This window comes from Urocampus carinirostris, chromosome 16 (assembly GCF_059441175.1).
Source record: "Urocampus carinirostris isolate Australia breed hairy pipefish chromosome 16, RoL_Ucar_1.0, whole genome shotgun sequence".
In the NCBI taxonomy this organism is placed as follows: domain Eukaryota; kingdom Metazoa; phylum Chordata; class Actinopteri; order Syngnathiformes; family Syngnathidae; genus Urocampus; species Urocampus carinirostris.
In genome coordinates, this window is record NC_142364.1 from 29,288,378 (window position 1) to 29,315,744 (window position 27,367).

A 27,367-nucleotide genomic window follows, 5' to 3' on the forward strand; every position below is an offset into this window, starting at 1 on the left:
GAACCAAATTAAGCACGACCTCGTGATCGTCCTTGTTCGGTTTTAGACTGATAGCATCCTTTCGTCGTTGGACTAGGACGTAAGCTAAGAAGCCGCACCGCCACGCGAATTAAAAACAACCAAGCCAAATTTGCGAGCCCAGCCCAGACGCGCACAGGTACTGTATCCGCGCGCCCCGACTCTTTTCCTTCACCCGCATCCGCTTCAAGGGAGCCCTCAACCGGCCACAAGGAGCGCACGCCTCCGCTTCAACTCCTCCGAGCGCGCGCGCGCTCCACAACGGATGAATCGCATGCACACACAGAAAAACTCGTCATCTCTTCGGAGCTTTGCTTCCGACAAACCCACGGAGCTGATTTTTTTTCTTATTCTTTTTTAACATGAATGAATTGATTTGGGTGTTTGTTTGACGACTTTGTTGTTTGTAGGGTGCGCCAAGAACTGAGAAAAAGAAAAACGCGCACACCAAACAGCGACGTACACTCATTTTCTCTGACTTCTTTTTTGGGTGGCTTAAAACCGGGAGTCCCGCATGTGAGCTTTTGAAGATGAGAGGAAATCCAACGTGTTGATCGCTCGTTTTCTGGATTTATTTTGCCTACGGAGCTGCGCGTAAAAGGAGAGGGGGAAAAAGCGAAAGAAGGTCGGAAGCTTTTCTCCGCTCTCCACCTCCATCCAGCTTGAGCTCTATCTGTCTGTCTGCCCTTGCTTCCCCCCCTCTTGTGCATCTATTTTTTTGCGTTTGTTTCCATGTTTTAGGTCTACGCGATTTTGCTTTTAAAAAATGCATCATCAGCAGCGGATGGCAGCTTTGGGAACGGACAAGGAACTCAGCGACTTGCTGGATTTCAGCGCGGTAAGAAGATTTATGAATGCGTTTTGGAACAAATGCGATAATTTGGATAAGTACGTTGCACAGTTTGCATGTTTAACTGATGAGTTGCGTGGCGCAAGCTGCATATTTTTTTAAAAAATATACTACTAAAGTGTTTGTAAGTTCCAAAGAAAAGTCAAATCTTACTGTGTGTTTCCATTTTGTGTGTGTAGCTATTTGTGATGCTGCAATGGTAATTTTGTTGTCTTATAGATGCGAAACAGCGATTTGAAAATGTTCCCATCATCCATGGTAGTGTATTTCATTTTAAGTCCTTCTCCCCTTCTTTGCTTTTTCACATACACAGTATTTAAACTGATGTATTTTCAGGATTATAAGACGCACCTAAAACCGCTAAATTTGCCAGAATGTTTTGCGATACAGACCGGAAAATACGGTGGATAGAATTGGAAATGCGCAAGTACAATTAGAATATGTTGCCTACAGTAACGATTCATTAATGAATTAATTCTTTTGTCTTCAAACCGGATTGTCGTTGTCAACTTTATTGTCACATGTGCTATTTGCACAATATACAGCACAGATGAAATTACTTCCTCTAACCCCGCGTGCCAACATGCAATAAATAAGACACAAAAAGAAGTAGGCATATAAAATATATACAAGGTTTAGAATAAAACATCTGCAAAGTATGAGCTGGAATCTAAATAGTGCAGTAATGCATTGATTTAGCAGAAGGCAGAGGGGTAAGGCAGGGAGAGAGTTCTTAGTCTTGACAGCCAGATGCCATAATAGTAGTTTATATTATTTAAACCACGTTTATCTAAAAATTAAACTGAATTCATTTATTTATTTTGGAACCCTGTATCCTACCGTAATTTGTATTCCATGCTCTCTATATTTGAAAATAATTTGCAAAAGACTATTTTCTGGGGTGCGCCTTATAATCAGGTGCGCCTTATAATCAGGTGCGCCTTATAGTGCGTATAATACAGCAGCTTAAATTTCTTTTAAAACTGCATGTTGCACATGCCCCATTCTGCAGTTTTTAGCGTTCTTGACGCAAAAGCAAAAAATACACTTTTAAATGTGCCGCCTCCTCCCTCTGTTAAAGAGTTATAGAGTGTGGTGTGAACTTGAGGGACAGGAAATAGTGTTCCGTGCTCTTGGCTATGTTTTTTTCGTGCCTCTATTTCCCAGTGGGAGCAAGGTTGGTCACAAGAGGAAGAATTAGAGAGTGGGTTGGGGGTGAATACAGTCCCTCAATGAGTGAGAATAAACCGACTGCCAATAATAATCCAGACAAATCAGATTAGCAAGGATAACGTCATATATACTGTAATTCCAACAGATGACCATAGTGACGACAAAATTAATTGTGATTTTTTTTTGGACTCCTCTAAAACGCATTGAAAATAAAACAGCATGTTAGCAAAAACTAGTTTGAATTGTTTGGCATAAGGAAAGTTAAACAATTTAGCATTCAAAATCATATAAGATAAGCGCTACTACATTATGAGTACTATCATTGCTGTCCAGAATTTCAACAACCTATAGTTGTGCTCTGAATCCCTAAGAAAATCTTTATCAAAATAACCAAGCACAAATTTTGAGGCCTTTCTTTGTTTCGTCTTCTCGTTCTGTCTGACCCCTTCTAAATATTTGACAAATTAACAAAGTAGATTGGCAAAACTACACCAGTGCGTCTTCCCTTTTGATATAAACATGCAAAATATAAATGTATGCGGTTGTAGATCTGTTAATGCTCGCCATTAGATAGCCGACTCAGTCTATCATGCACATCTGTCAATATATTATTATCCTTGATATGCAATTGATAGAATTACTAATAATGTTAACATTGAATCTGATCAATTTGCACATATATTTGCACTCACTTTTTGATACATCGGGCTTCAGATATGTAAAATGTAATATAGTACGCATCACACTTATTGCTTGGAAAGCTTCAGTGTTGGTGTGAACAGTGTAACCATTGGGGATATATCACACACACACACACACACACACACACACACACACACACACACACACACACACACACACACACACACACACACACACACACACACACACACACACACATGTATATATATATGTGTATATATATATATATATATATATATATATATATATATATATATATATATATATATATATATATATATATATATATATATATATAGATAGATAGATAGATACAGATATAGATTTAGATATACAGATATAATGATATATATTTTTTTTCTTTTGAGACTAAAATTATTTGATGATTTCATAACAAATTTCTCGATTTTCTTTATTTTTTTCCCAAAATTGTATCTTGACTTTTTGCAGTGTAGAGCACCAAGCTCAAAAAATTAACCACAAGTAAGAAAACATCAATTTGTATATATATTATTATAATGTTAAAATAAATCATAAAAACAATAATAATAGCAATAATAATGATAATAATACAACAATGCAAAAGTAGGAACATAATTCACAAATCAAGCCCCATTACATAACTTTTTAAAAACTGTAAATCTGATTTTTTTTTTGTTATTTCTCATTCACAACTGGACCCTTTGAGTGTAGAGCTGCAGCAATTGCAAGATACATGTAGTAAAATTAGAAGAGAAAAATATAATTTGAAAAAATAAGCATTATTTTAGATATTCGACACAGAAATCTGAAATTTCATTTATTTTACTGTGTTTCTTATTTTTTTACTGGGCTTAAAAAATGTAACTAGAACAAAATGAACAGCCATTGACCAGGAACATACATCATTTTTCCTTGCTAGGATTTTCATAGATTTTTTCTTCTTTTTTATTTTACTGGACTTACTTGAGCATGCAAAACATCTAAGGAAATACAGTAAAATAAAATAAAAAATACACTTTGAAAAAAAATCTAATAAAAACAGAAAAAATAAAATGATTAAAATTAAAATTAAAATATTTGATACTCTTGTACTAATTTACAATATATTTAAAATAATGAAATTAGATTTTTTTGTTGTTGTACAAAGCTAAAAAAAAATGTAAATAGGGTAAAAAGACAAATAGATAGCAGTGCAATGGCACCTGACCAAGAAAATACTACTTGAAAATAGCCTTATTCTTTCTCTGATATTATTTTCTTAGATTTTGTTTTACCGGACTTCTTGAAGTACAAAAAAAATGTGTGGAAATATAACAAAATAAGAAAGCACATTAGAGTTAAAAAAAGAAAATTACTAGAAAAGCTATAAACAGAGCATTTTTAAAATGTATACTTAAATTAAAGTATTTTAAAACGATTTAATTTGACTTTTTGTTGTACAAAGCTACGGAAAAAATAATTATTAAAAAAGGACAAAAGTGATACAGTAACTAACCAAGAATACTTTTTGCAGTGTAGCCATTGTTTTTAATACAAAAAGACAAAAGTGATATGCCAACAGAACAAGTAAATACTACTTGACAATAACATATAATTATAAAAGCATAAATTGTTTTTATGAATCACTCTATAAACAGAGAATTTTTTAAATGATTTTACTCAATTCAGAACATTTTTCAAATTTGGACCTTTTGTTGTACAAAGCTCCCCCCAAAAAATACAAAAAAAGGTAAAAAAAAAGGCATTATTATTGTGATACTGCAATTGAGCAAGAAAATACGACTTAAAAATGACAATATTTGTATTTTATACTATTTTATTTGGTCTTTTTTCCCTTATTTTTACTGGACTTACTAGAGTATGGAAAAAATCTGCAGAGATATAGTAAAATAAGAAAATATTTTTAAAAAATATAATCAGATTAGAAGAAAAACAAGTTTTAAAATAATTATAAGGTAAAACAGACAAAAGAAGAAAAGTGATACAGTTAAAAAAAACAAGAAAATACTACTAGAAAATAAGACATTTTTCCTTATTTAATCTTACTCGCTTTGATTTTTGTACTTGGTTTCTTTTTTACAGTGTAACAATTATTTGTAACAATTAAAAAAGACATTAAATGCTTCTGAGAAGCAGACACAGACTTCTGGAGGCACCAGTAGCAGACAAACGCCTCCCCGGTGCATTGATATATATTTTTAGATATTTTATTGCAGTTATTTATTAATTTAATTATTTCATGTAGATTTTTGGGTGGCTCTGTCAATGTTCTTTGAGGTAATGTGCACTGTATTTGTCTTGTAGATGTTTTCCCCTCCTGTTAGCGGTGGAAAGAATGGACCGACCTCCCTGGGGAGTGGACATTTCTCCGGCTCAAGTACGTCAGCTTTAATATTTTTCTTTGTTCTTCTGTATGTTCTCTCATTTTGAACTCCTTCATACACATTATCTGCGCTGGCTAACACATTTTTTGGTTGTATATGCTTTGAGTTGCTCAGAGTTTATGCTTTAATATTTGTATCTGTTTATAACAGAAATGCATGCACATATTGATGTTGTTTACTAGGGTTTTTTTTGCAATATATTTAAACATCAAGTATGAGATCTGAAGATTTAAAGGGAGATTGTGTATTTTTAACAACTTCTAGTGGCTTTGTTGGAGAAACTTTGTGTTGTATTTTTCTGTGTAAAAGCTAGTGGTTTCTTCTTCTGCGTGAAAGCTAACATAGACTTCAACCATGGCAAAAGTTTGTTTGGTGTTCTGCGCAAATCGTAGTTTCATCTTCTTGTCAATTGATATTATCATCTACAAAAGTAGTGATGTCTTCCCTACCAATGACAATTAGTGTCATTGTCTTACACGTGAAAACTAGCATTGTCTCCTTCTTAGAAAATTGGCATTGACTTCTTTTGTGTGAAAGGTAATTTTGTATTCTTGTCAGTGATCACGTTTGTCTTCGGCTGCTGCAAAGGTAAGTATCAAGTTCTGTTTCGCGAAAGCTAGCGTTTTTTTGTTCTGTGTGAAGCGAGCACCATCTTCCAGAGAGAATATTAATGGTGTTTTCTTCTTCATGAAAGGTAGCGTAGTGGAAAAAGTTTGTTTATTGTTCTCTGCAAATGAGAATTTGGTCTTCTTGTCTATCGATATTATCATTATCCTTCTGCACAAAAGTAGCAAAGTCTTCCTCATCAGTGAAAATTAGCGTAATTCTTTTCAGCGGAAAACTAGCGCTGTCTCCTTGTTAGCATTGACCTCCTTGTGTGAAAGGTAACGTCGTATTCTTGTCTGGGATTATTTTCCTCTTCTTCTGCTGCAAAAGTTAGTTTCATAAGGCTAGCGTTGTCTTGTTCTTTGTGAATCAAGCTGGTGTCGTCAAAATTGACGTCGACTCCTTTCATGAGAAATGTAACGTCATTTTTTGTCAATGATCATTTTCTTCTTGTTCTGCTGCTCTTGTTAGTATCGAGCTCTGTTTCATGAAAGTTGTGAAGCAAGTGTCAATTTCCACAGTGAAATTTAGCATATTCTTCATGTAAGGAAATTGCGCAAATGGTAGTTTGGTCTTCTATTAAGTAATATTATCATTGTCAGCTCCACAAAAGTACCAACGTCCTCCTCAGCGATGACAATTTGCCTTAGTTTCTTCTGCACGAAAGCTAGCATCATCCACGTGTTAGCAAAATTAGCGTTAACTTCTTTCTTGTGAAAAGAAACGTTATGTTGTTGTCATTTATCACGTTTGTCTACTTTTGCTGCAAAAGTTAATATCAAGTTCTGTTTCACGAAAGCCGGCATTGCCCTGTTCTGTTTGAAGAGAGCGTCGTATTTTATGGTGAAAATTTGCATAATCTTCTGTGCAAAATATTGTCCTCACCTTTAAATAAAGGTTTCCGCTCTACTCCGAGTTGTTCACGTAATGTCCTTTTCGATCATTTCACCATTCTAAATAGCAACTACCATGTAGTTAAAAAGCACTTTAGAATATAGTATTTACTACAGCGCTGAAAGAAAAGGCGAATGAGGGATGAGTCACTGTGCTGTTGACATTTGTGGATGCAGCGCAACCGACTCGTATGGTTTGCGAACCAAACAGCTCTATGAGCCGCCGCTTGGAAGTTAACGAAGGGAGACAGCCGGTTTCCCTCCAATCAACAGCTGTTTTGCTCCCAAACGCCTTTTTTCTCTTGTGATTGGTCAATGTGCAATTTTTGGGAAGATTATTTGTTGTTGACTTTACATGTCTTAAGCATAATACAGATTAAAATTGTTTTGTATTTTATCTTTTTTTGCTAGATTTCTAAATACTTTAATTATATTTCCTACAGTTTTTAATGTTAACGTTTTTTATATAAAAATGAAGTTGATTCCTTTTTCTTCTTTTGTTTCTTTTCCTTTTGTTATTGTATTTTTTTTTTTTTTTTTTTTTTTTCCAGTTTTGACCTTTTTTTCTTTATCTTCCCTACTTTTTAAGTCATTCCGTGCACAATGTTACACATTAATTTGTTATGTATGGATAAAAGCAACAAAAACAACTTGAGATACTGCTCAAAAATTTCAAATTCTTTGACATACAACAACTTCTTTTTAAAGTAATGGAAATAGTTATGTCCCCTCGTAACTAGTTACTATTCAGTAATTCAGTAATTATCACTGTTATTTTTTGGAAGCGTAACTATAACTAATTCCTTTTTTAAAGTAACGTGCCCAACACTGCCTACGGGTATTTAAAAAAGATACTTGTTTAAATGATAGTTCATGTATTTTCGCTTACTCACAGTTCACATTCACGGATCCCTTAAGCAAATCACTCCATCAAGTGTGAGTACCCCTGCACTACACAATAAAAAGACATCTAGTGGTCAAATTACATAGTAGCCTTTTGATGGTTTCAATTTGGAGGGCAGGTTATGATCTCAGTGACTCAGGATTAATCCTAGGAAAGACTTCCTGTTTAGGGGATTTGGTGAAGTTACTGCGGCGAGTGCAGAGACTAGCTTACCGCAGTGGGCGACCTGGTAGCAACGGCTCTAAAAGTTAAACCGTTACGATCGTGTTTTCAATTTATGGTCAGTTTGTGACTTGGTGAGTGTGTCAGGAAATTTTTGAATGTGATTGACATTAATGAGCGGGGAGCAGCCAAGTGTGTAATTTATTCACGTAATCCTATTTGGCGTTTTAGCGAGTGGCTGAGCGACTTGTGTAATGTGGCTTCAAGTCATTGATTTTGTCGGCAGCTTTAGCAGTCTACATTTTGCTGTGTAAGTAGAAGTCAATAAATATAATATTGGATCTTGTTCACTATCTCATGATTTGCGATATTTTGTTTTTAGCTTACTTTTGTTGAGATCATTACAATAAAAGTCCCGGTTGTGAATATCTTGTTAGCATGGAGCAGTAATGTGTGGTGAGGTTTGTGTCTGGTGAGTCACAGTCAGATTTACAAATATATGAACTTACATCTTAAAGCAATTTGTAAACTGTTTCATAGGAAAAAATGTTTTATTGTCTTACTTTAACTGAGAAAAGAAATCTACGGTCTTCTTTTGAAAAAAAAAAACCTTTATAGGTAATACTCCATTATGATAAAAAGTCCACGTAATAAAAAATATTTGATGATTGGCTGTACGCTATCACTGATTCAATTGTTTTGGGATAAGGTGTGCACCAAATCTGAGTACTTGGTCTCATTATCGCCCTCTGTCACGAGGCAAGAAAGTTGCATGTGTCACTCTGCATCGCACAGTTACACCTTACATATTGTTCCTTTTGAATAAAACCACGAATTGATAGGTAATACTCCAACATGATAACAAATCCATGTCATAAAAAAATACTTTGACTTTGACTTGCTGTGCAATATCACTTATTCAATTGTTTGGGGATTAGGTGTGCACCAAATCAGAATCCTTGTTCTCTCTATCTTCCTCTTCCATGAGGCTAGAGAATTTTGTGCCTCACTATGCATCTGCCAAGGCTCAGCACAGTAGCGTGTTACTTATTAATTGTGGTATTAATACTCATTATAGAATGAAAACGATACGCAAGACAGCGGCCATGTCACCCGGGTCAGAGTGACACAACACACTCCTATGTTCAACAGCGAGGCCCGGCAGCTTTTACTGGTTTACCCCTGCCGAATCATACAGGTGCCCTACCCATCCCTTACAACATGTCCAAACATCTTGTGTCCCGTTTTATCTGGTGGGACGAAAGAATGACCAACTTGGGTGCCAAAGTGCTTAACTGGTTTGGGTGTTTGGGCATTTGGGTTGGCCATGGTCTTGTGGTTAATTTTTTGTGTTTTTTTGCTACTTTTTCCTTTTTTCCTTTCTGTGTTTATTTTGCTGTTGGTCACCCCTCTCTTGGGATATGACCAGGGTAGATAGATAGATGGATAGAATGCGAAAATTCAGCGATTTTGTCAAAGACAATCCCAAAGAATGCAGCCACATCTAGTTATTAATCCTTAATCTATATTTATCCAAGGAAATAAATTTAATCGCCTACAGAAAACAACCAATAATAAAAAACTTTGAGAATTAGATGCGGGCATATGACTCTAAGAAAAACAGGGGGCAACTGATCTTTGAAGTAACAGTAGACGAGTCAAGTTTTGGTTGAAGAAAAACAATTAGACTCAGGTAGCCTGGCATTTGTCTTGAACTAAAACGATGACTTCCATACAAAAATCCACAGTAAAGTAAAATCATAATACGGCTTCCCCTTGCATTTGTATCGCAGACAGTTCATGGCGCGTGGGAAAACCTGCTTTATTTGCACCTGGTTGCACGACAGTAACACAGCATGCTAACGTTCACGTGTGGATTTCTGGAGGCAGTCACAGAGCAAATCGGAGATGCATGCCGTGCTTTCATTGATAAATCAGATGGGATGACAATTGCGTAAATGTGTTCATAAAAAAACAACAACTTTTAGACGGAAGACTCCGATGCTCAGCATGAATCAGAAACTCTGCTACAGTGGTACCACTACTTACGAAATTGATTCGTTCTGGGAGTAGGTTCGTAACCAGAAAAATTTGTAAGTAGAGAATCATTTTGTATGTAAATGCGTTAATCCGTTCCAAGCCCTGCAAAAGAATAGTTTGATATTTTTTTAATAACATGAAACAACCACAAGTTATATTTTGATTACTGCACAATAATCATATTGTAAAAAACAAATAATAAAGGAAATCATAAATATAATCTTTTACATTTTTGTCTCCCGTTTCCAGTGACATCTGCTTTCGCGATCGCCCAACTTGTCAACATTTTTTCCATATGATTCCTTTCTACAAATTCCGAAACTCCATGGGATTTTTCTAAATTGTCATTAATTTGGGATGATTGAATGATGAATGCCCCGCGACCCTACTGAGGATAAGCAGTGCAGAAAATGGAATAAATGATGGCTGCATGTTGTTGGAAACGCTGCTACTCCTCGTCTTTGATCTCTGAACTGTGATGATGACACAAAGAGCATGCTTGGAACACGCATTTGCACTGGTTGCCAGCGATAGCCAGTTTGGTGTAGTAGGACAGTTACTGAAAAGCGTCACTAGGGGTTGCGCTTTCACAGTCTGTTGTTCGGGAATAGCAGCACGTCCTGTATTTTTGACTTCGTAACTAGAGGCAATATTTTCCTGTTCAGGTACTTTGTAACCTGAAACCTTGCACCTAGAAACATTCCTAAGTAGAGGTACCACTGTGTGTGTATATATCAGTGTCTGAAACTCCTGTCAAAAAGTTACCGGACACCAGGGCAGACAACTCTGTAAAGTGTTCTGCCCAGCCATAAAGTTGCCTGCCCCATTTTTCACAACTTGAAACACATCGAGACGACTAATCGCATAGATAAATAAATAAATTAATTAAAAAAAATAAAAATGTTGCAAAGTATTAAGGATTGATATCAGAGTATATAACAGAACATTTTAAAATATATATTTTATATATCTACTTATAACATTCATTGCATGTATATGATATTGCTGTTTTTCATCTGCCATCAGTATGTACTTGTATTTACTCATCTTCATTCATGCAATGTTTGCGTTGCATCGTCTGCTACAAGCCACGTGAACTCTTTCCATGATGCTTTTAATATATGTTTATGTTTTTTAGCATCATAAATTGTGTTAGCTTCCTTTGAATCTTTCTTCTGGGGCTGAGGTTTTGGCTTGATTCCAAACCACTTATACATTTTTCTTGTGTTCTCTGTGCGTGTACTTTGGAAAATGATATGCAAACCCACAACCTTATAACGCTCGGGAAAGTCCGGAAACAAGAAGCTAATCGAAGCAGGCTTCTGACTGGCTGCAGAGTATGCAAATTGCCAAAAGAACCGAAATTTCCAAACTGAATGAAGATTCCGTATGATGGTTGGAAAGGTGATATGAATGTCAGCTATCCAGCCATCGGAACCCCCAAAAACAAGAAAACCTTGTTGAAAAAAGGCTGGAAAAAAAGGAGATGAAATGGTGTGGTTTGGTCCCATTGAGTCTCTATTATTTGGATTATAGTTTGTACGAGTGCTACAAAGAACCCGTTTTCGGTTACAGTACACAATACAGCAATACAGCAGCCCCCAGTGGTCAAATACTACGCAGTGCGCCCTTAAAGTAATAATTAAAATACATCTTATAAAGAGTTTGGTTCCCATTGCATCCAATTTTATGCCATCGTGGTCAGTTATATTTTATACAACTGTAAAACCTTGTGTATAACGCACACCCCAAATTTGAGTTATATTTAGGTAAAAGAAATGTGAGTTATAATCAAATAAATACGGTCATATCATATGGTTAGAGAGAAATGATGAAAGGTCATTTCTGTTGTTGTGCCTACTGTTGGTTTTTCCCCAAAAATCACAGCGCAGACGTCGTCTTTGTATACTTGTTTTTTTTTTGTGCGCCATGACGACGTTAGCTCCCGTGCATGCAAATGTGAATCAAGGCCACTAATGTTATGACTTTTGGTGGCATTTGCGAAGCTTCGGTTGGAAGAGCCTCACTTTGGTACGCTTTTCATACGCTGAACACGCAACATCGTCACACAAACTCCACGCCGACAAAAAAAAAAAATCTTGTTTTCCACCCACATGTACAAGATTCATCCTGCACACACATTGTGCTCACCCCTGCTGTGGCTTTCTGCAGGCCTCGGCATTTTGATGAGACCGGCGCTGTTTGTGAATGCGGCTAATTAGAACTCTATAGAGCCACGCAGCCATGAGAGCAGCACTTTCCAAAGGAAGGGATGAGACCAGAGGCTCGGACATGCTGACATTGAACCCGGTCCTCACTTTGTAGGTTTAGTTCTGCTCAGCAGTCATGAACAGTGTTGGCGCTTTACTGAAAAATAGTAATTAGTTACAGTTGCTATTTGTTCTCCTAGATTACTGCCTCCAAAATGTTACACCAAAAATAACTATCCATTGACAGATTACCGTATATACTTGCATAGAAGCCGACCCCCTAAACTGCTTAAAAATAACCACTTAATAAAATAAATAGAAGAAAAAGTGTAAACCGACCGGGAAAGGCAATCAAGCCTTCATAATTCATAGTTTGTGCAATCTTGAGAGCTTGCAACATTCAATATCACACTCTATATCCTCTTTGTCTCTGGGCCTCAAACCACTCGAAAATTTCCTTCTCCATTCCTGGGTACGGTTCAATACATTTTCTTATTTTTTTACAGGTGAGTTGTATTGCAAAAATAAATTTACAAAGAAAAATACCAAAATCCGGCAGACTTTTACCGTAAATTCTTTGCTCACGTTTGGCCCTTGGATTTCTGGTTAGTTTGTAGTTCCTGAATAAGGCACGACTTCTTTCCCTAACGCTGCCTACAATTTGTCACTGGTGACACACAACCAAATATGGGCATATAAACTGACCACCTTTTTCTTATGAAGATAATTTCGGCTCTGATTCGATTATATACTATGGAGAGGATGTTTTCGTGGCAAGAAATTCAGCAACTTCATACTCTGTGCTTGAGACTGCACCACTATCACTGTATTCTGTTGTATGTATATACAGGGAGTGCAGAATTATTAGGCAAATGAGTATTTTGACCACATCATCCTCTTTATGCATGTTGTCTTACTCCAAGCTGTATAGGCTCGAAAGCCTACTACCAATTAAGCATATCAGGTGATGTGCATCTCTGTAATGAGAAGGGGTGTGGTCTAATGACATCAACACCCTATATCAGGTGTGCATAATTATTAGGCAACTTCCTTTCCTTTGGCAAAATGGGTCAGAAGAGGGACTTGACAGGCTCTGAAAAGTCAGAAATAGTGAGATATCTTGCAGAGGGATGCAGCACTCTTAAAATTGCCAAGCTTCTGAAGCGTGATCATCGAACAATCAAGCGTTACATTCAAAATAGTCAACAGGGTCGCAAGAAGCGTGTAGAAAAACCAAGGCGCAAAATAACTGCCCGTGAACTGAGAAAAGTCAAGCGTACAGCTGCCAAGATGCCACTTGCCACCAGTTTTGCCATATTTCAGAGCTGCAACATCACTGGAGTGCCCAAAAACACAAGGTGTGCAATACTCAGAGACATGGCCAAGGTAAGAAAGGCTGAAAAACGACCACCACTGAACAAGACACACAAGCTGAAACGTCAAGACTGGGCCAAGAAAAATCTCAAGACGGATTTTTCTAAGGTTTTATGGACTGATGAAATGAGAGTGAGTCTTGATGGGCTGGATGGATGGGCCCGTGGCTGGATCGGTAAAGGGCAGAGAGCTCCAGTCCGCCTCAGACGCCAGCAAGGTGGAGGTGGGGTACTGGTATGGGCTGGTATCATCAAAGATGAGCTTGTGGGGCCTTTTCGGGTTGAGGATGGACTCAAGCTCAACTCCCAGTCCTACTGCCAGTTTCTGGAAGACACCTTCTTCAAGCAGTGGTACAGGAAGAAGTCCGCATCCTTCAAGAAAAACATGATTTTCATGCAGGACAACGCTCCATCACACGCATCCAAGTACTCCACAGCGTGGCTGGCAAGAAAGGGTCTAAAAGAAGAAAAACTAATGACATGGCCTCCTTGTTCACCTGATCTGAACCCCATAGAGAACCTGTGGTCCCTCATCAAATGTGAGATTTACAAGGAGGGAAAACAGTACACCTCTCTGAACAGTGTCTGGGACGCTGTGGTTGCTGCTGCACGCAATGTTGATCATGAACAGATCAAAGCACTGACAGAATCCATGGATGGCAGGCTTTTGAGTGTCCTTGCAAAGAAAGGTGGCTATATTGGTCACTGATTTGTTTTTGTTTTGTTTTTGAATGTCAGAAATGTATATTTGTGAATGTTGAGCTGTTATATTGGTTTCCCTGATGAAAATAAATAATTGAAATGGGTATACATTTGTTTTTTGTTAAGTTGCCTAATAATTATGCACAGTAATAGTCACCTGCACACATAGATATCCTCCTAAAATAGCTAAAACTAAAAAAGCCCCACTCCAACTTCCAAAATATTCAGCTTTGATATTAATGAGACTTTTGGGTTCATTAAGAACATGGTTGTTGTTCAATAATAAAATTAATCCTCAAAAATACAACTTGCCTAATAATTCTGCACTCCCTGTATAAACATGCCCACCTTTCAAATGACGTTGCTGGCGGATAAAGGTTTGTATGTGACAACATGAGTGATGCAGCAGTGTTCAGCATTTGACATCGTAATACATGATTTGCATTCGATGCGTGAATAATGCAGTAACGTAGCATTTATTAACAACAGTACGTTAACAAGGTTAAAACAATAACGCAGTACTGTACAGTACTTTTAACTGAATTCCAGTACTGCGTTTCTTTGTAATGCCTTACTCCCATCACTGAATGTGGTCTTACAAGTAAATGACTGCTGCTCAGTGGTGGGATCTTCCTTCATCTTGTTTTGCCAACATTAGATATACTACAACAAAAATTCAGAAACTGGAAAACAAAGTTTGGGCAATTTTTTTTCCTGCAAAACTTTTTCATCATTTTTAACTTCTCTTTTTCCAGTAGTGATCTGCAACCATTGATGAAAAATATAGTGAAAAGGACATTATGTATTATTTAGCGGTACTAGTGGTAAAAAAAATAGTTTGGTTATAAAAAATTAAAAAATGGGGAAAATCAAACAATAATTGTATTAATTTTTTGTCAGGATCAGATTTGAAACAGGACCCTATCGCGTGACGTTTCTCACAAGTTCATTGAGATAGAGAGAGGAAGGGCAGCGCCCGCGATCCGGGGCTCACTAGGCGCGGAAGCAAGTTGCTCTCGCACTCGCATTGTGATCCGAATACTGAAGTGGATCTTCCGTAGCGAGCGATGGCGGTGTCAGGAATGGAAAAACAGGTCGGTCACCGGGACAGGGAGAGCAAAAACATGGTCAGTGTCGGAAACGAGTCGTAGGCCAGGACAGGAGAGCAGAAGTAGTTGGGATCAAAACAGGTCGTAGCCGGAAACAAACGGGAGCCAAAACGGGGCAGGTGGGAGTCAGGGTCGAAAGAGGCTTGCCTTGTAGAAACAGAGCTTCGCAGACGGACTGACCACAGGAGAGTGACAGGACAGGATTTATATAGGCGGGCGCAGGTGATTCCAATCGGTAATCATGACATTTTTATGTCTATATATATATATATATATATATATATATATATATATATATATATATAGATACACATGCATACAAATTATACTTTTTTGAAATGATATAACATGTAAACAAGTTCCTTTGTAAAAAAATAGAGGGGTTGGTAAGACGTTTACACAGGAATTATACAGGAATTATACAAGGATTAACGACTACCAAATATAAGTTTTAATACTGTAAAACGAAGCATATAAAACAAAATAAGCATGAGGGGGATATGTCAAACACATTTACATGATCAGACAGGTAAACACCGTATTTTCCACACTTTCACAAAACTATAAATATTTGTTTGTGTTTCTGACAGCTTAGCGAATGCTTAATCTTCGTATTTTTGGAAATCAATTCACCTTTACACGTAAAAAGCCATGAACGTTGCAAGAGTCCCGCATGACATGCTCAGCCCACGGTCATCAGAAAGCAGGAAGTGGATTACCATTTTAATTATTGGGAGATTTTGCCTCGTTGTTGTTTATTTTGGGATCATCCCTGGAAAGATAATGCACACATCAAACTCTGTGTGTTTCTAATCTCCTCCTGGATGAAGCCGTTCAGAAAGAGGCGAAGCTCGTCTATTTCAGGTCTTGGCTGCTTTTAGTGTACCAAACAACGTTCGAACCCCTCAGATGTACTGTTTGTCCCCCTGTCAACAGTGTTGGAAGGGGATGGAGGCATGTGTGTGTTTGTGTGTTCATGTGTGCAAATGAGAGATTTTGCAAACAATGCCCATTTTGGTTTGCTTATATTACTTCAGTATTGATATAAAGCGTGAGGTTAAGGAAACAGAGGGTGCCAGCAGTTTCATATTCTGATCTAAATAATATTGTGCTTGTAAATAAGGAATTACAGTAAAAAGAAAAAGCCACTCATGTCCATCACATAGGCGGTCACTGCAACTGCCGTATATACTGGACTGTCTCAGAAAATTAGAATATTGTGATAAAGTTCTTTATTTTCTGTAATGCAATTAAAAAAACAAAAATGTCATGGATTCTGGATTCATTACACATCAACTGAATTATTTCAAGCCTTTTATTATTTGAATATTGCTGAATTTGGCTTACAGCTTAAGAAAACTCAAAAATCCTATCTCAAAATATTAGAATATCATGAAAAAGTATACAAGTAGGCTATTCAACTAATCACCTGAATCATCTAATTAACTCGAAACACCTTGCGAGGGTTTCCTGAGCCTTGAAAACACTCAGCTTGGTTCAGTAAACTAAATCACAAGTATGGGGAAGACTGCTAATCTGACTGCTGTCCAGAGGACCATCATTGATACCCTCCATCAGGAGGGTAAGACACAAAAAGAAATTTCTCAAAGAGCAGGCTGTTCACAGAGTGCAGTTTCAAAGCATATCCACAAAAAGTCTGTTGGAAGGGAAAAATGTGGCCGGAAACGCTGCACAACCAAGAGAGATGACCGCAGCCTTAACAAAATTGTGAAGAAGAGCCGCTTCCAGAATTTGGGGGAGCTTCAAAGACAGTGGGCTGAAGCTGGAGTCCAGGTATCAAAAGCCACAGTTCACAGACGTGTCCGGGAAATGGGCTACAATAGCCGTATTCCCATGGTCAAGCCACTTCTGAACTCAAGACAACGGAAGAAGCGTCTGACTAGGGCTATGGAGAAGAAGCACTGGACAGTTGCAGAGTGGTCCAAAGTCCTCTTTTCAGACGAAAGCAAGTTTTGCATTTCATTTGGAAGTCAAGGCGCCAGAGTCTGGAGAAAGGCTGGAGAGGAGCAAAATCCAAGTTGCTTGAAATCCAGTGTGAAGTTCCCACAGTCAGCAATGGTTTGGGGAGCCATGTCAGCTGCTGGTGTTGGTCCACTGTGTTTCATCAAGTCCAGAGTAAATGCAACTGTGTACCAAAAGATTTTAGAGCACTACATGCTCTATGGAGATGAGGATTTCATTTTCCAGCATGATCTGGCACCTGCCCACAGTGCCAAAACCACCAGTAACTGGTGCACTGACCATGGCATCACTGTCCTTGATTGGCCTGCTAATTCCCCTGACCTGAACCCCATCGAGAATTTGTGGGGTATAGTTAGGAAGAAGATGAAAGACACCAGACCTACAAATGCAAATGAGCTGAAGGCCGCTATCGAAGCATCCTGGGCATCAATAACACCTCAGCAATGCCACAGGCTGATTGCCTCCATGCCACGCCGGATTGATGCAGTAATCCGTGCAAAAGGATTCCCAACCAAGTACTGAGTGCATCAATGGACATTTTCAAATATTTGATTTAGTTTTGCTGTTATAAAATATTTTTTTTACTTGGTCTGAGGAAGTATTCTAATATTTTGAGATAGGATTTTTGAGTTTTTTTCAGCTGTAAGCCAAAATCAGCAATATTCAGTCCAGTATGTGCATATTAACAGAATTTACTTCTATAAAACACAACACAGTAATCCCTCATGTTTTACTTGGGTTGGACTTCAAAAAGGACAAGACAAAATCCACAAAGTAGAAAACTTTATTTTTTAAAAACTCTATTATACATTGAAACCAAAGAACGCATGCAATTCACAGGCTTGTTTTACAAATAAAAGTACTGTACTACATGAACTTTTTTTCTTTTAAAAATAATAATAATAACAGTTAACAGCTCTTTTAATTTCAAATTTGTATTGCTAAATAGTCATTAAAAGGCAAACACGCTGATACTGGCACTGATACTGATATCTGGTTTGGTACTTACGAGGTGTAAGTATTGAGAACTCGCTGATGTATGTTAACCTTCGACTATATTGATATTGATTTTTAAGTAGCAAGAAGACAATGTGACTAATAGGCTAAGGCGACTGACTCGTAATCAATTGTGCTCTGCACCCACTAGTCCCCATTCTCGTCAAAATTGGTGTTTGCTCTGGACTGACTTGTTGCGGTCATATTTTGATGTCATCAAAATATTTTGGGCACTTATGAGTGGTTTCTATTCTTTTCTTCTTTTGTCGCATGCTCGTTTAAGTCATGTGATGAAAATATTGGTAAAATCAGAAGCTAGAGATGAACTACCGCTTAAGACGTGTTTTTAATGGCAGAATATTCTGGACACCATTACAATACAGACAAAGGCTTCATTCTCCCAATATTGTGTAAGTGACATTGTAAGCAAGTTTTCTTCTTTTTCTTAAGCGTCGAAAAACCACCGTTGAAGTTCTGGATTGTTTGTCATTGCTTGATCAATATCCTGCATTTTGACAGCTCACCACATCGCCACTGTGGTCTTCTGGACGTTGGACTTATTGACATGAGGTGCCTTTCACACAACAATATGAACAGTCGAACCTTATTTTCATCAAATTCTTTGTTATACATTGAAAACAAAGAACAAACCCGAATTACAGGCTCAAGCATTTGTTCAACAAATACAACTACTGTAATTTATAATTAAATAATGTACTGTTAAGTCATAATAATCTTGCTTCTGTATTGTATGATATTGAGGCGTGGGAATTATGTCAGGACACTACCTTTTTACGACAGATTATATATTGTTGCCATCGTATGGACGTTATTTAAAACACAAAAGCGTAAAAATGCTTTTACCCTCCTTTAGCATTTGAAGTTCAACTATGTTGTCAATAGAAAGCATCTATTTCTGCCCTTTGGTGATTTTGTTGATCCCAAGTTTTTTATTGACATAATGACTTTTAGAGAAACTTGGAATTTAAAGAAAATTGCGCGCATGCCATGTAGCTTTGTCAAGCTACGTATACAAAAATGAACACAATGTGGTATAAGACAGGCATAGTCACCAAAGCTACGCTGGCTGTGGCGTGTCCTTATGCTGCAAACCTCGCCTGTTCTTTTCTCATTTTATCGTGATTTAGTGTGTTTTATTGCCTGTTTTGGCCCACAATAATGGTTCCCAAGAAAGTTAGTGATAAGGGGAAAGAAAAGTGTAAAACTGACAGCAACGATCTAGTCGAATGAGTAAATAATTGCGAAATACTTAAATGGTGCATGAGTAACTTTTTTTCCGCTTTGCAAAGATATTAAAGGTTGCTCATCGTATAGAATTGTTTCAGGCCAACTGACATTTAGAAAAAAACGGAGTTTGTATAGGAGTGTATGACTCCTCTCCCGGAATAGAATTTTTCCCTTTCTGATTTATCTTAAAGGAATACATATTTTTTTAAATTATGTTTGGTGAAGTCTTGCTTTCTTCAAACTCTGCACAGAAATTTGGGCGGTGACAGAATCCCACCACACGGGCACGCTTGATTTATTTTTTGTTCCTCTAATTGCTATATAATGAAAAGCGTCTCGCTTTAATAATATCTCCTCTCACGTTTGATCCGATCCACTCGTACCTCGAAACGACGCCCCCACTGACGCCCTCTCATCTTCATTCAGTCAAATGAGACTCACGTTCCGCCCGTCACTCAAACTCATCCCGGGTGACGGCATTGGAAATAGAGGTGGTAAGGAGAAGCGGTTTGCTCAATAGCTCAACCTCCTACCTTCTTGCTCTGCTTCCGAGCCTGTCGAATCGTCTCGTTTTCTTGGCAAAAATACCCAGCCATGCTCTTAATTGAGACATGGATTAAGAATTAATAGGCGTTTTTAGTGATATTATGAGCTCTGTTTGCTTTTCAAATGCTAATAATGACTACGCTAATAACGACTATACTAATAAGGACTATGCTAATAATGGCAGCGATTTCAAGTGTTCGCGCATGTTGATTTCCAGTGTTGGATTCATTACTAAAGACAGTAATGAGTTACTTTACCTCATTCAAAAGGTAACTCAGATACCCCCAGATTACTGATAGCAAACGTAGCACGGTACTCCAAAATTAACTGGTTATAAATTACCGCATATACAAACCACCCCATAAAACTGCTTTAAAATAGCCACATATATGAAAAAACAAAAAACAATATTTACACCAACCTGTGGGACCAATGAACTCTTCATAATTTTTGGCTCGTGCAATCTTGAGATCTTGAAAACCAACCCTGAGCAGAAACACTTGATATCCATTTTGACTCTGGGCTTTAAAACACTCAACCATTCAAACCACAAAATCTACTTCTTCTCCATTTCAGGGTACTGTCAAAGACATTTTGTCCCCAGGCATGGACCATTGCTCCATTGATTTCCGGTTGGTTTGTTGAACCTGTACAAGTTAGGCCTCCCTTATCATGCCCTAACTACCATTCACTACAGGTGACACGCTAACAAATATGCACATATAAACTGGCGACCTGATTTAAGAATTTTATTTCATACATGTAATTTAGCTTGGATTCCAGTATATAGGGAGAATATTCTTCTTCAAGTTTAAGTGAGGTTGGTACCATAACTTATGTACATTACTGCCCCAAATTAAAATTAAGAAAATAATCTTTCATCGAATCCTTTCAGTGACATGTCCTGTATTCCTTCTTGTACCAGTTGTACGTTGTAAGTAAAGAGAAATGTTTCCACCCTTCAGCGAATGTTGATCGCGGATTGAGGGTTGTATATAAAAATGTGAGTCAATTTCTGGTGTGCCGAAAGTGAATTACGTTTGAGACCCCTGCCCTAAATATAACACTAGTTGAGCTTGGTATCATGGAATTTCAACTTAGTTAGATGGACTCACTTGTCATTATTGTGTGTCTCATCCCATAAATGTCACGCCTTAGCGTCAGACTATTGTGTCCCCTTCTGATTTGTGTTATAATAATACGACCAAACTTCTCCTTTCTGACAAATTGTCAGTGTTCAATTGCTGGTCTTCATCGTCTTGTTTTCCGGAGTCACAAGTGCCTATTTTTCTGGCATCTGTTGGGCACCTGCAACAGGTGATGTGTCGGATTCATATGCAAGCCTGTCATTAACTCAGCGAGTGAGTCGAGTTGCAAGACAGGCAAAGAAATGGAGTGCATAGCTGTCTCTATGATTTTAGCGTAAACATTTGCTTTGTATTTTCTTCCTTCACTTTTCATTTCTTCACTTCAGGGAAAAGAAAGCAGTGTGAGGTTGGTGTGTGCTGTCAGGCACACTCCATACATGTTACATGCTTGTGATTTCAAACTAGCAAATATTCAGTGTCAAATAGCTCCTAAGGTGACCTCAACTTACAAATTGTTACCAGTCACAGTGTCGTGCAGTCGGTGGAGGCAGGTGGTTGTAGTTATTTAGTGATTTATTTTGTGTCAAAATAGTTTCTAACAATATTTGGATTTTCTTTTTTAAAATAGTTGAATTTTCACATGATATTCTCTATTCTATTATTACGATGAGCTTATAAGGTATTGCAACACTTACCTGAATTTGTATTTTTGCCATTGGTGGTTGCATTCACTTGTCATTGTTCACTGACGATTCAAGGGAACTTCAGGGAGTGAGTAATGACTGATACTACCGAAGGTTAAATGGCCTCATTCTTATCACCGCAGTGTTTTGTAAGTGCAACATGATCAAAAACATAAATAAAAAGGCCTGTTTCAAATACTGCCCAAATGCCAAACCATACCCTTAAAAAAATAAAAAATAAGAGTTTATTGGAGTGCGTCTAAGAAATGTACGTACTTGCCCACACCACAAAAGGAGCTTGACAGAGGCTGCATTGATGAGTCTCGTCTGAAAATGGCATCAGCAAATATTGCATTTCCAAATTTGAAACGTTGTTACTCTCTATCAATTTTCTCCTGGCTCGAATTCATAAATTCAGCTCATTCATCATGTAAGTGCATTTCTTAAACAAGCTCAAATACAGTTTTTTTTCATCAGTTTTGAGGAGTTTTGGTTGGCATTTGGACTATATTAGAAAGGCCTTTTCTTAATTGAACCATTTTCATGCTACACTGACAGAATATCCAAATCAGTAACTTCCATCAACCCTGTTCCACCCTTCCCTTCTACCGAATGTTTTGCGCTTCCCAACTTAAAAAAAATAAATAAGATAAAAGCAGATAGGCCCATTGGGAATATATTATATATATTATAAGTCTCTTTCGAACAGATACCTAATTGTGAAAGTATTCTTCTATTCAACTCAAACGGCGTTTACCACATATTATCATTACAGTTAGTATGTAACATAATACTGTGCTGACTCTGCCATGTGGCATGTGAATTGTATGCCCTACTCTGCATTTACTCACGCTCAAAAATAATCTTTAGAATGACAAAGTACTGTAGTTGAACTATTGTCAGAGATTTTAAGGTTGACTCTCACAGGAGTGTCATTAAATAGCTATAACACTTTGCTTATGCATTGCTAAGCATGATTACTCTTTTGTACCAGGTCAATCCAGGCTACCTGGATGTTGTCAAGTCAAGTCACATTCTTTTTCTGAAGCAGTTTTTTTATTTGAAATGGAGGCAAATGATGCCCTATTATGACTGACATAAACTGAAGAAATATGTATGGATTTCACCTGAAAAATACTCACATAATCTTCACATTTACATTGAAATTCCTCTTAGGTTTTTTTGCCTGCATAATCTTCTGAATAACACCTGTCCATCTAATGCTGCAAGTCCCTGTAGGGATATTTTGTTCTTTCTAAATTTAGAAAACTAATTCTTTACAGTGTTTTCTCCTCAAAACATCCTGTGAACTTGTGATGTTTTTGTTTTTATTCTTTTTTACTTCACATTCCTTCTAGCCATCAACATCAACTCTTGCTTCCTGCTCTTATTATTCTGCGCTTCCTCCAAAGAACAGCTGACCTTGGAGATGATTGTTTGCCAGTATGGAAAATGTGCCAAAATAATAATTAAAATAAAAAAACTTCAGAGCGTGATTTCGCAAACAAATCACGATCGTTGGTAACGCTCTCACATAGGAGCCTTTAAACACTCTCAAGGGAAACTTTAATTGTTGCCATCTCGATTAATTTTATCCATACAACATCCGGAGAAACTCAGTATAGTTATAATAATTGATTAACTGACCTCGAATGATGTTGATTGTTTACAGTTAAGTCTTATGAAATGTGTCTTGAACATTCTTATGCAATAATTATTAAAACCATGGTGCAATTAAAAATGCTATGTTATTTAGCAGCAACATAGTTCCAAAATAAGTTGAGAAAAAAACATCAATACCCATTTTCTAAACATAGTCAAGATGTATATATTGTTCCCGATATTTTGCGCTTGTTTGGGGTGGTGATGGCCCAGGAGAAGAAATTGTCTCAGTTTTTTTAGAGGGACAGAGTGTATTTTTTAGAGCCTCCCAGTGGAAGAAAGAATTCATTATTAAACAACAACACTGATGTTAAAAACAAGCAACTATTCTATAAACATGTATTGTTTTAAATACATTTAAGTCGATAATTGAGCATTTATTTTACATAACATTGTCACGAGGCGTGGTGGAGTAGAAGGAGTGATCGGACCGGAACGGAGGCAGGAAGGGAGAACTCAATTGCGTGACGGATCCATAAGTTTTATTCACCAAAATAAAAGTTGTCCAAAACTCTGGGACATGACAAAACAAACAGTTGATTCTTCCAACTCAACTAAACAGGACAAGGCATAACAGAATGGACAATGTTTAAAACTAAAACAGGACAAGGCATAACAGACCGGGGAATGTGTAATGAGCCAGCTCCCGCCAAACCCACAACCCAGCCTTAAGTAGCAGACCAGCAATCAGCTGATCTGCTACAGCTTGAGTTCGGGGGCGCGGCAGACTGGTCGCCACGGCGACCGTGACAAACATGAGCCTCACTACAGGTAACTCACATAATTGTCCGTCATCTTTCTGCTACGGGCACCCAAAACAAACGCCCAAAAAAGCTGGGCAAAATAAATGAGAAATAAAATGGTGGGTTTTGGTCAGTTTGAGTCTCTGTAGATTGTATTCTTATTTGTGGTTGTAGCACTCGTTTTTGGTTTCACTACAATACAGTGACATCTGTTCAAATATTACACAGTGTCCCTTTAAAGTACCTGTAGCCCCTACCAGAGGGTAACAGGTCAAAGAGGTGTTGGCGGGGTTAGAGATTATACAATATAGTTGGACGAAACTGAATGAAACCAATGCAGGTGCGAACATTCCTCAAGTTTTAGTGCGTGGTGTTCAAAGTTTTTTTAGCTGGAAAGATGTAGGAGGAAAAAAAACATGACTTACACTGACGTAAATGAAAAAAGGTGGAAAAATGAAATGCGGTCCACTGTTAGGATGGATGTAATCATCTCTATTTTTGCGGTGTCCAGATGTTATATTTCCCATACCTTCATTTTCCATAAAAATATTTGTATCATAAATTACGGACTACAAAGGAGACTTGATTAAAGGTGCTGCCCAGAATATGAAAACTTTCTTCTTGCTGACACAATCTCCTGGCTTAAATCATCATTGCAACCTCTGTCAAGCTGCTTGTGTGGCGCGTGCAAGTACGTGCATTTTTTTGATGCACTTGGTTAAACTGTTCTTTTTGAATCTATTTTAGGGTTTGGATTGCCGTTTGGACTGTATTTGAAACAGTCATTGTCACACTTTCACCATTTTCATGCAACACTAACAATAAACCGCTAGCACGGCATGAAATCAAATATATAAATATATTCTCTTCTGTTTTTGCCTTTGGCCATGCTAAACCATCTTTCTGATGAATGAAATGGTGGTTTCAACTTGCAATTGTAGGGCATTACCGCTATTGAATGAGAATTGACCTTCAAATATTTTACTTGCCAAGACCCGTGACCCACTAAAAATGGATTGAGAAACACTCTTCTAGACGACAGGAACCATTTTGTGGAGAATAGTGCCATATTGTAACACAGATATGTCTTTTTGTGTTGGCATTGGTGGTTGGACCAAATTCCATTTGCATGCTATTGTTTCTCGAGAATTAAAGGAAACATAAGCTACCTGACATTGACGCAGATGATATGGAAAGAGAAGTGTAATGTTTTTGTTAGATAACTCCCACTGCTCTTCGATTAGAACGCATAAATTCAGGACTTAATTGTTGGATGAAAAAGTTAGAATATCGGGACTAAGTTGTACTTTTTGGATAAAGTACGGTCAAGCCTCCCGTTTTGCTGCGGTTATGCATTATAAAGACATCGGCTAATATCTTCTTGAGAAGGGCGTCATAAATATTTCCAGACCTCACCACAGTGTTTTGCATTTAAAGCTCACAATTCTCCTCTGTGTCAAAGAATAAGAAGCACCGTATTTAAAGCTGCAGTGTTTAAAAAAAGTAGTGGCTTGTAGTCCAGGAGTACAGTACTTTGTCTAAAATATTTAATATTATGTAGCAGGCATCTCCTAAATTTTGGAGTGTTTTGTTTGAAATGACTGATAAGACAAAATAATTTAAAAAAAATGTCACTTCTTTCCAAAGCTCAGAGGAAAATAGTGTCATTTGTAAAACCAACCTCCCAAACAATCAGTCAGACCCTCTTAAAACCTTTGCAATGAATATAACACATCTTTCAAAAAGTAGATAATCCTCTATGAAATTTAAAAAAATCGGACCATATGTATCTAGGGGGGAATAAGCCCCTACCTGAAAAAACAGCCTGGAGAGGGATGGGTGCCACCAGGTTGTACTTTCCCAAGACACACCAGAGGAAGTGGGGATGCTTTTCCACAACGTATGCGCTGTAAGTACAAAAAAAACTTGGTGATGTCTTAAACATAACGCTCCCTAAGAGAAAAGTTTTTGCTAAAATTATTCATATAATATAGAACGGGAGCAAAACAGAAGGTTTGGCAGTATATTTATCAATATTTACAGCAAAGTTACAATATTTCAACTTTTCATCCACAAAAAGTCCTCAATGTATCTGTCTGAATTGTACAACGAGTTATCAAAAATGGGTATGTTCTCTTCCCGTATTACCAGCATCAGTGTTACATGGAAAAATGTGTATTTGATTTGAACTCATTATTTACTAAGAGGATCGCCCAGCGTTGCCGTTGGGATTATATAGATGAGATTTGCCTGTCCCTTAAAATGGACAGAGGTTGATTTATGTATTTACGTCTAATTTGTTTTAAATGCACTTTTATTTAATTTCTCTATGAATCAGCAGTATTTTAAATAAAGTTACCTCCTTTTCCTGTGTTTATTATAATTTTCCACATTATCAAATTTATTAAAGTTAAGAAAAAAAAAATACCTGACTAATCAACTAATCGTTTTAATAGTCGGTGGCACATCGACTATTAAAGTAGTCGTTAGTTGCAGCCCTACTTCACACAACGGAGACTAGCAGATGAAACCATCTGGTTTTTAGTGAGAGGTGGGACGGAGCAGAAGAGCTGCAGAATGGTTCGTCCCAGCTTTTGTTTCAGTCTCGTGCTTTGGCAGGGTTGGTACTAGAGTGGCACTGCCAATTCCCTGTATACGTGTGTGTGTTGCAAAAAGAGTGAAGGGGGTTGCTTTGAAAATTGCTCTCACACACACACTCACACAATTACTGACATACATGCACACTCACAAAGATTGTAAATTGTCTGGTACACCCCTAGTGCCATCTGGTCCTGTGATGGGCCAGACAGTGTGTATTGTGCAAGTGTGTGTGAGAAAAGAAGCATTAAACAGGGGGAAAACATGGTATATGTGTTTACGTTTTATGCTTGTGTGTTCTGTGTATTTTATTTCTGCTGACAGAGAGAAACAAAAAACAAGTTTTTATGCGCGCAAGTATCTGTTACCCTCTTAGGTCGTTGAGGACCAGGTGGTGTATACCCAATTTTTAGGGTTAAGATTAACTTAATTATCCTTGTATAAAAAGTTTTGGGTGCGCCTTGTACAGGTCTTACGGTAGTATTTTACTGATCATTTAAAAAATATCGCTGACCCCAATTTCAAAAGTGGATGCAGTGAGCATGCCAAATCCTAACCACTAGATCACCGGCGATATGAATGAAAAGGTATTAGATTTGATCTCACTTTTAAACTATTTCTTCTCACAATACCAGAGGATTAGAGGATGGGGAAAAAAAGAAAGTCGCCCTGAAAAATATTAATAAACGCAAAAAAGCACAACAAGGTACAC

General features: G+C 37.5%; 1 protein-coding gene across 9 annotated transcripts in view; it reads left to right on the top strand.

Moving 5' to 3' along the window:
- The first annotated feature begins 270 nt into the window (after nt 1–270).
- Nucleotides 271–27,367, top strand: part of tcf4 (transcription factor 4) — a 277,142-nt gene continuing 250,045 nt past the window's right edge. For 3 of the 9 annotated variants that reach the window (XM_088320250.1, XM_088320247.1, XM_088320252.1), the window contains exons 1-4: nt 271–643; nt 760–856; nt 1,088–1,126; nt 5,030–5,102. In XM_088320250.1, coding sequence (XP_088176376.1) covers nt 785–856; nt 1,088–1,126; nt 5,030–5,102 — 184 coding nt within the window. In that variant the 5' untranslated portion in view covers nt 271–643; nt 760–784. The remainder of the gene's footprint in view (nt 644–759; nt 857–1,087; nt 1,127–5,029; nt 5,103–27,367) is intronic. The other 6 variants (XM_088320251.1, XM_088320248.1, XM_088320255.1 and 3 more) reach the window with 3 other exon arrangements.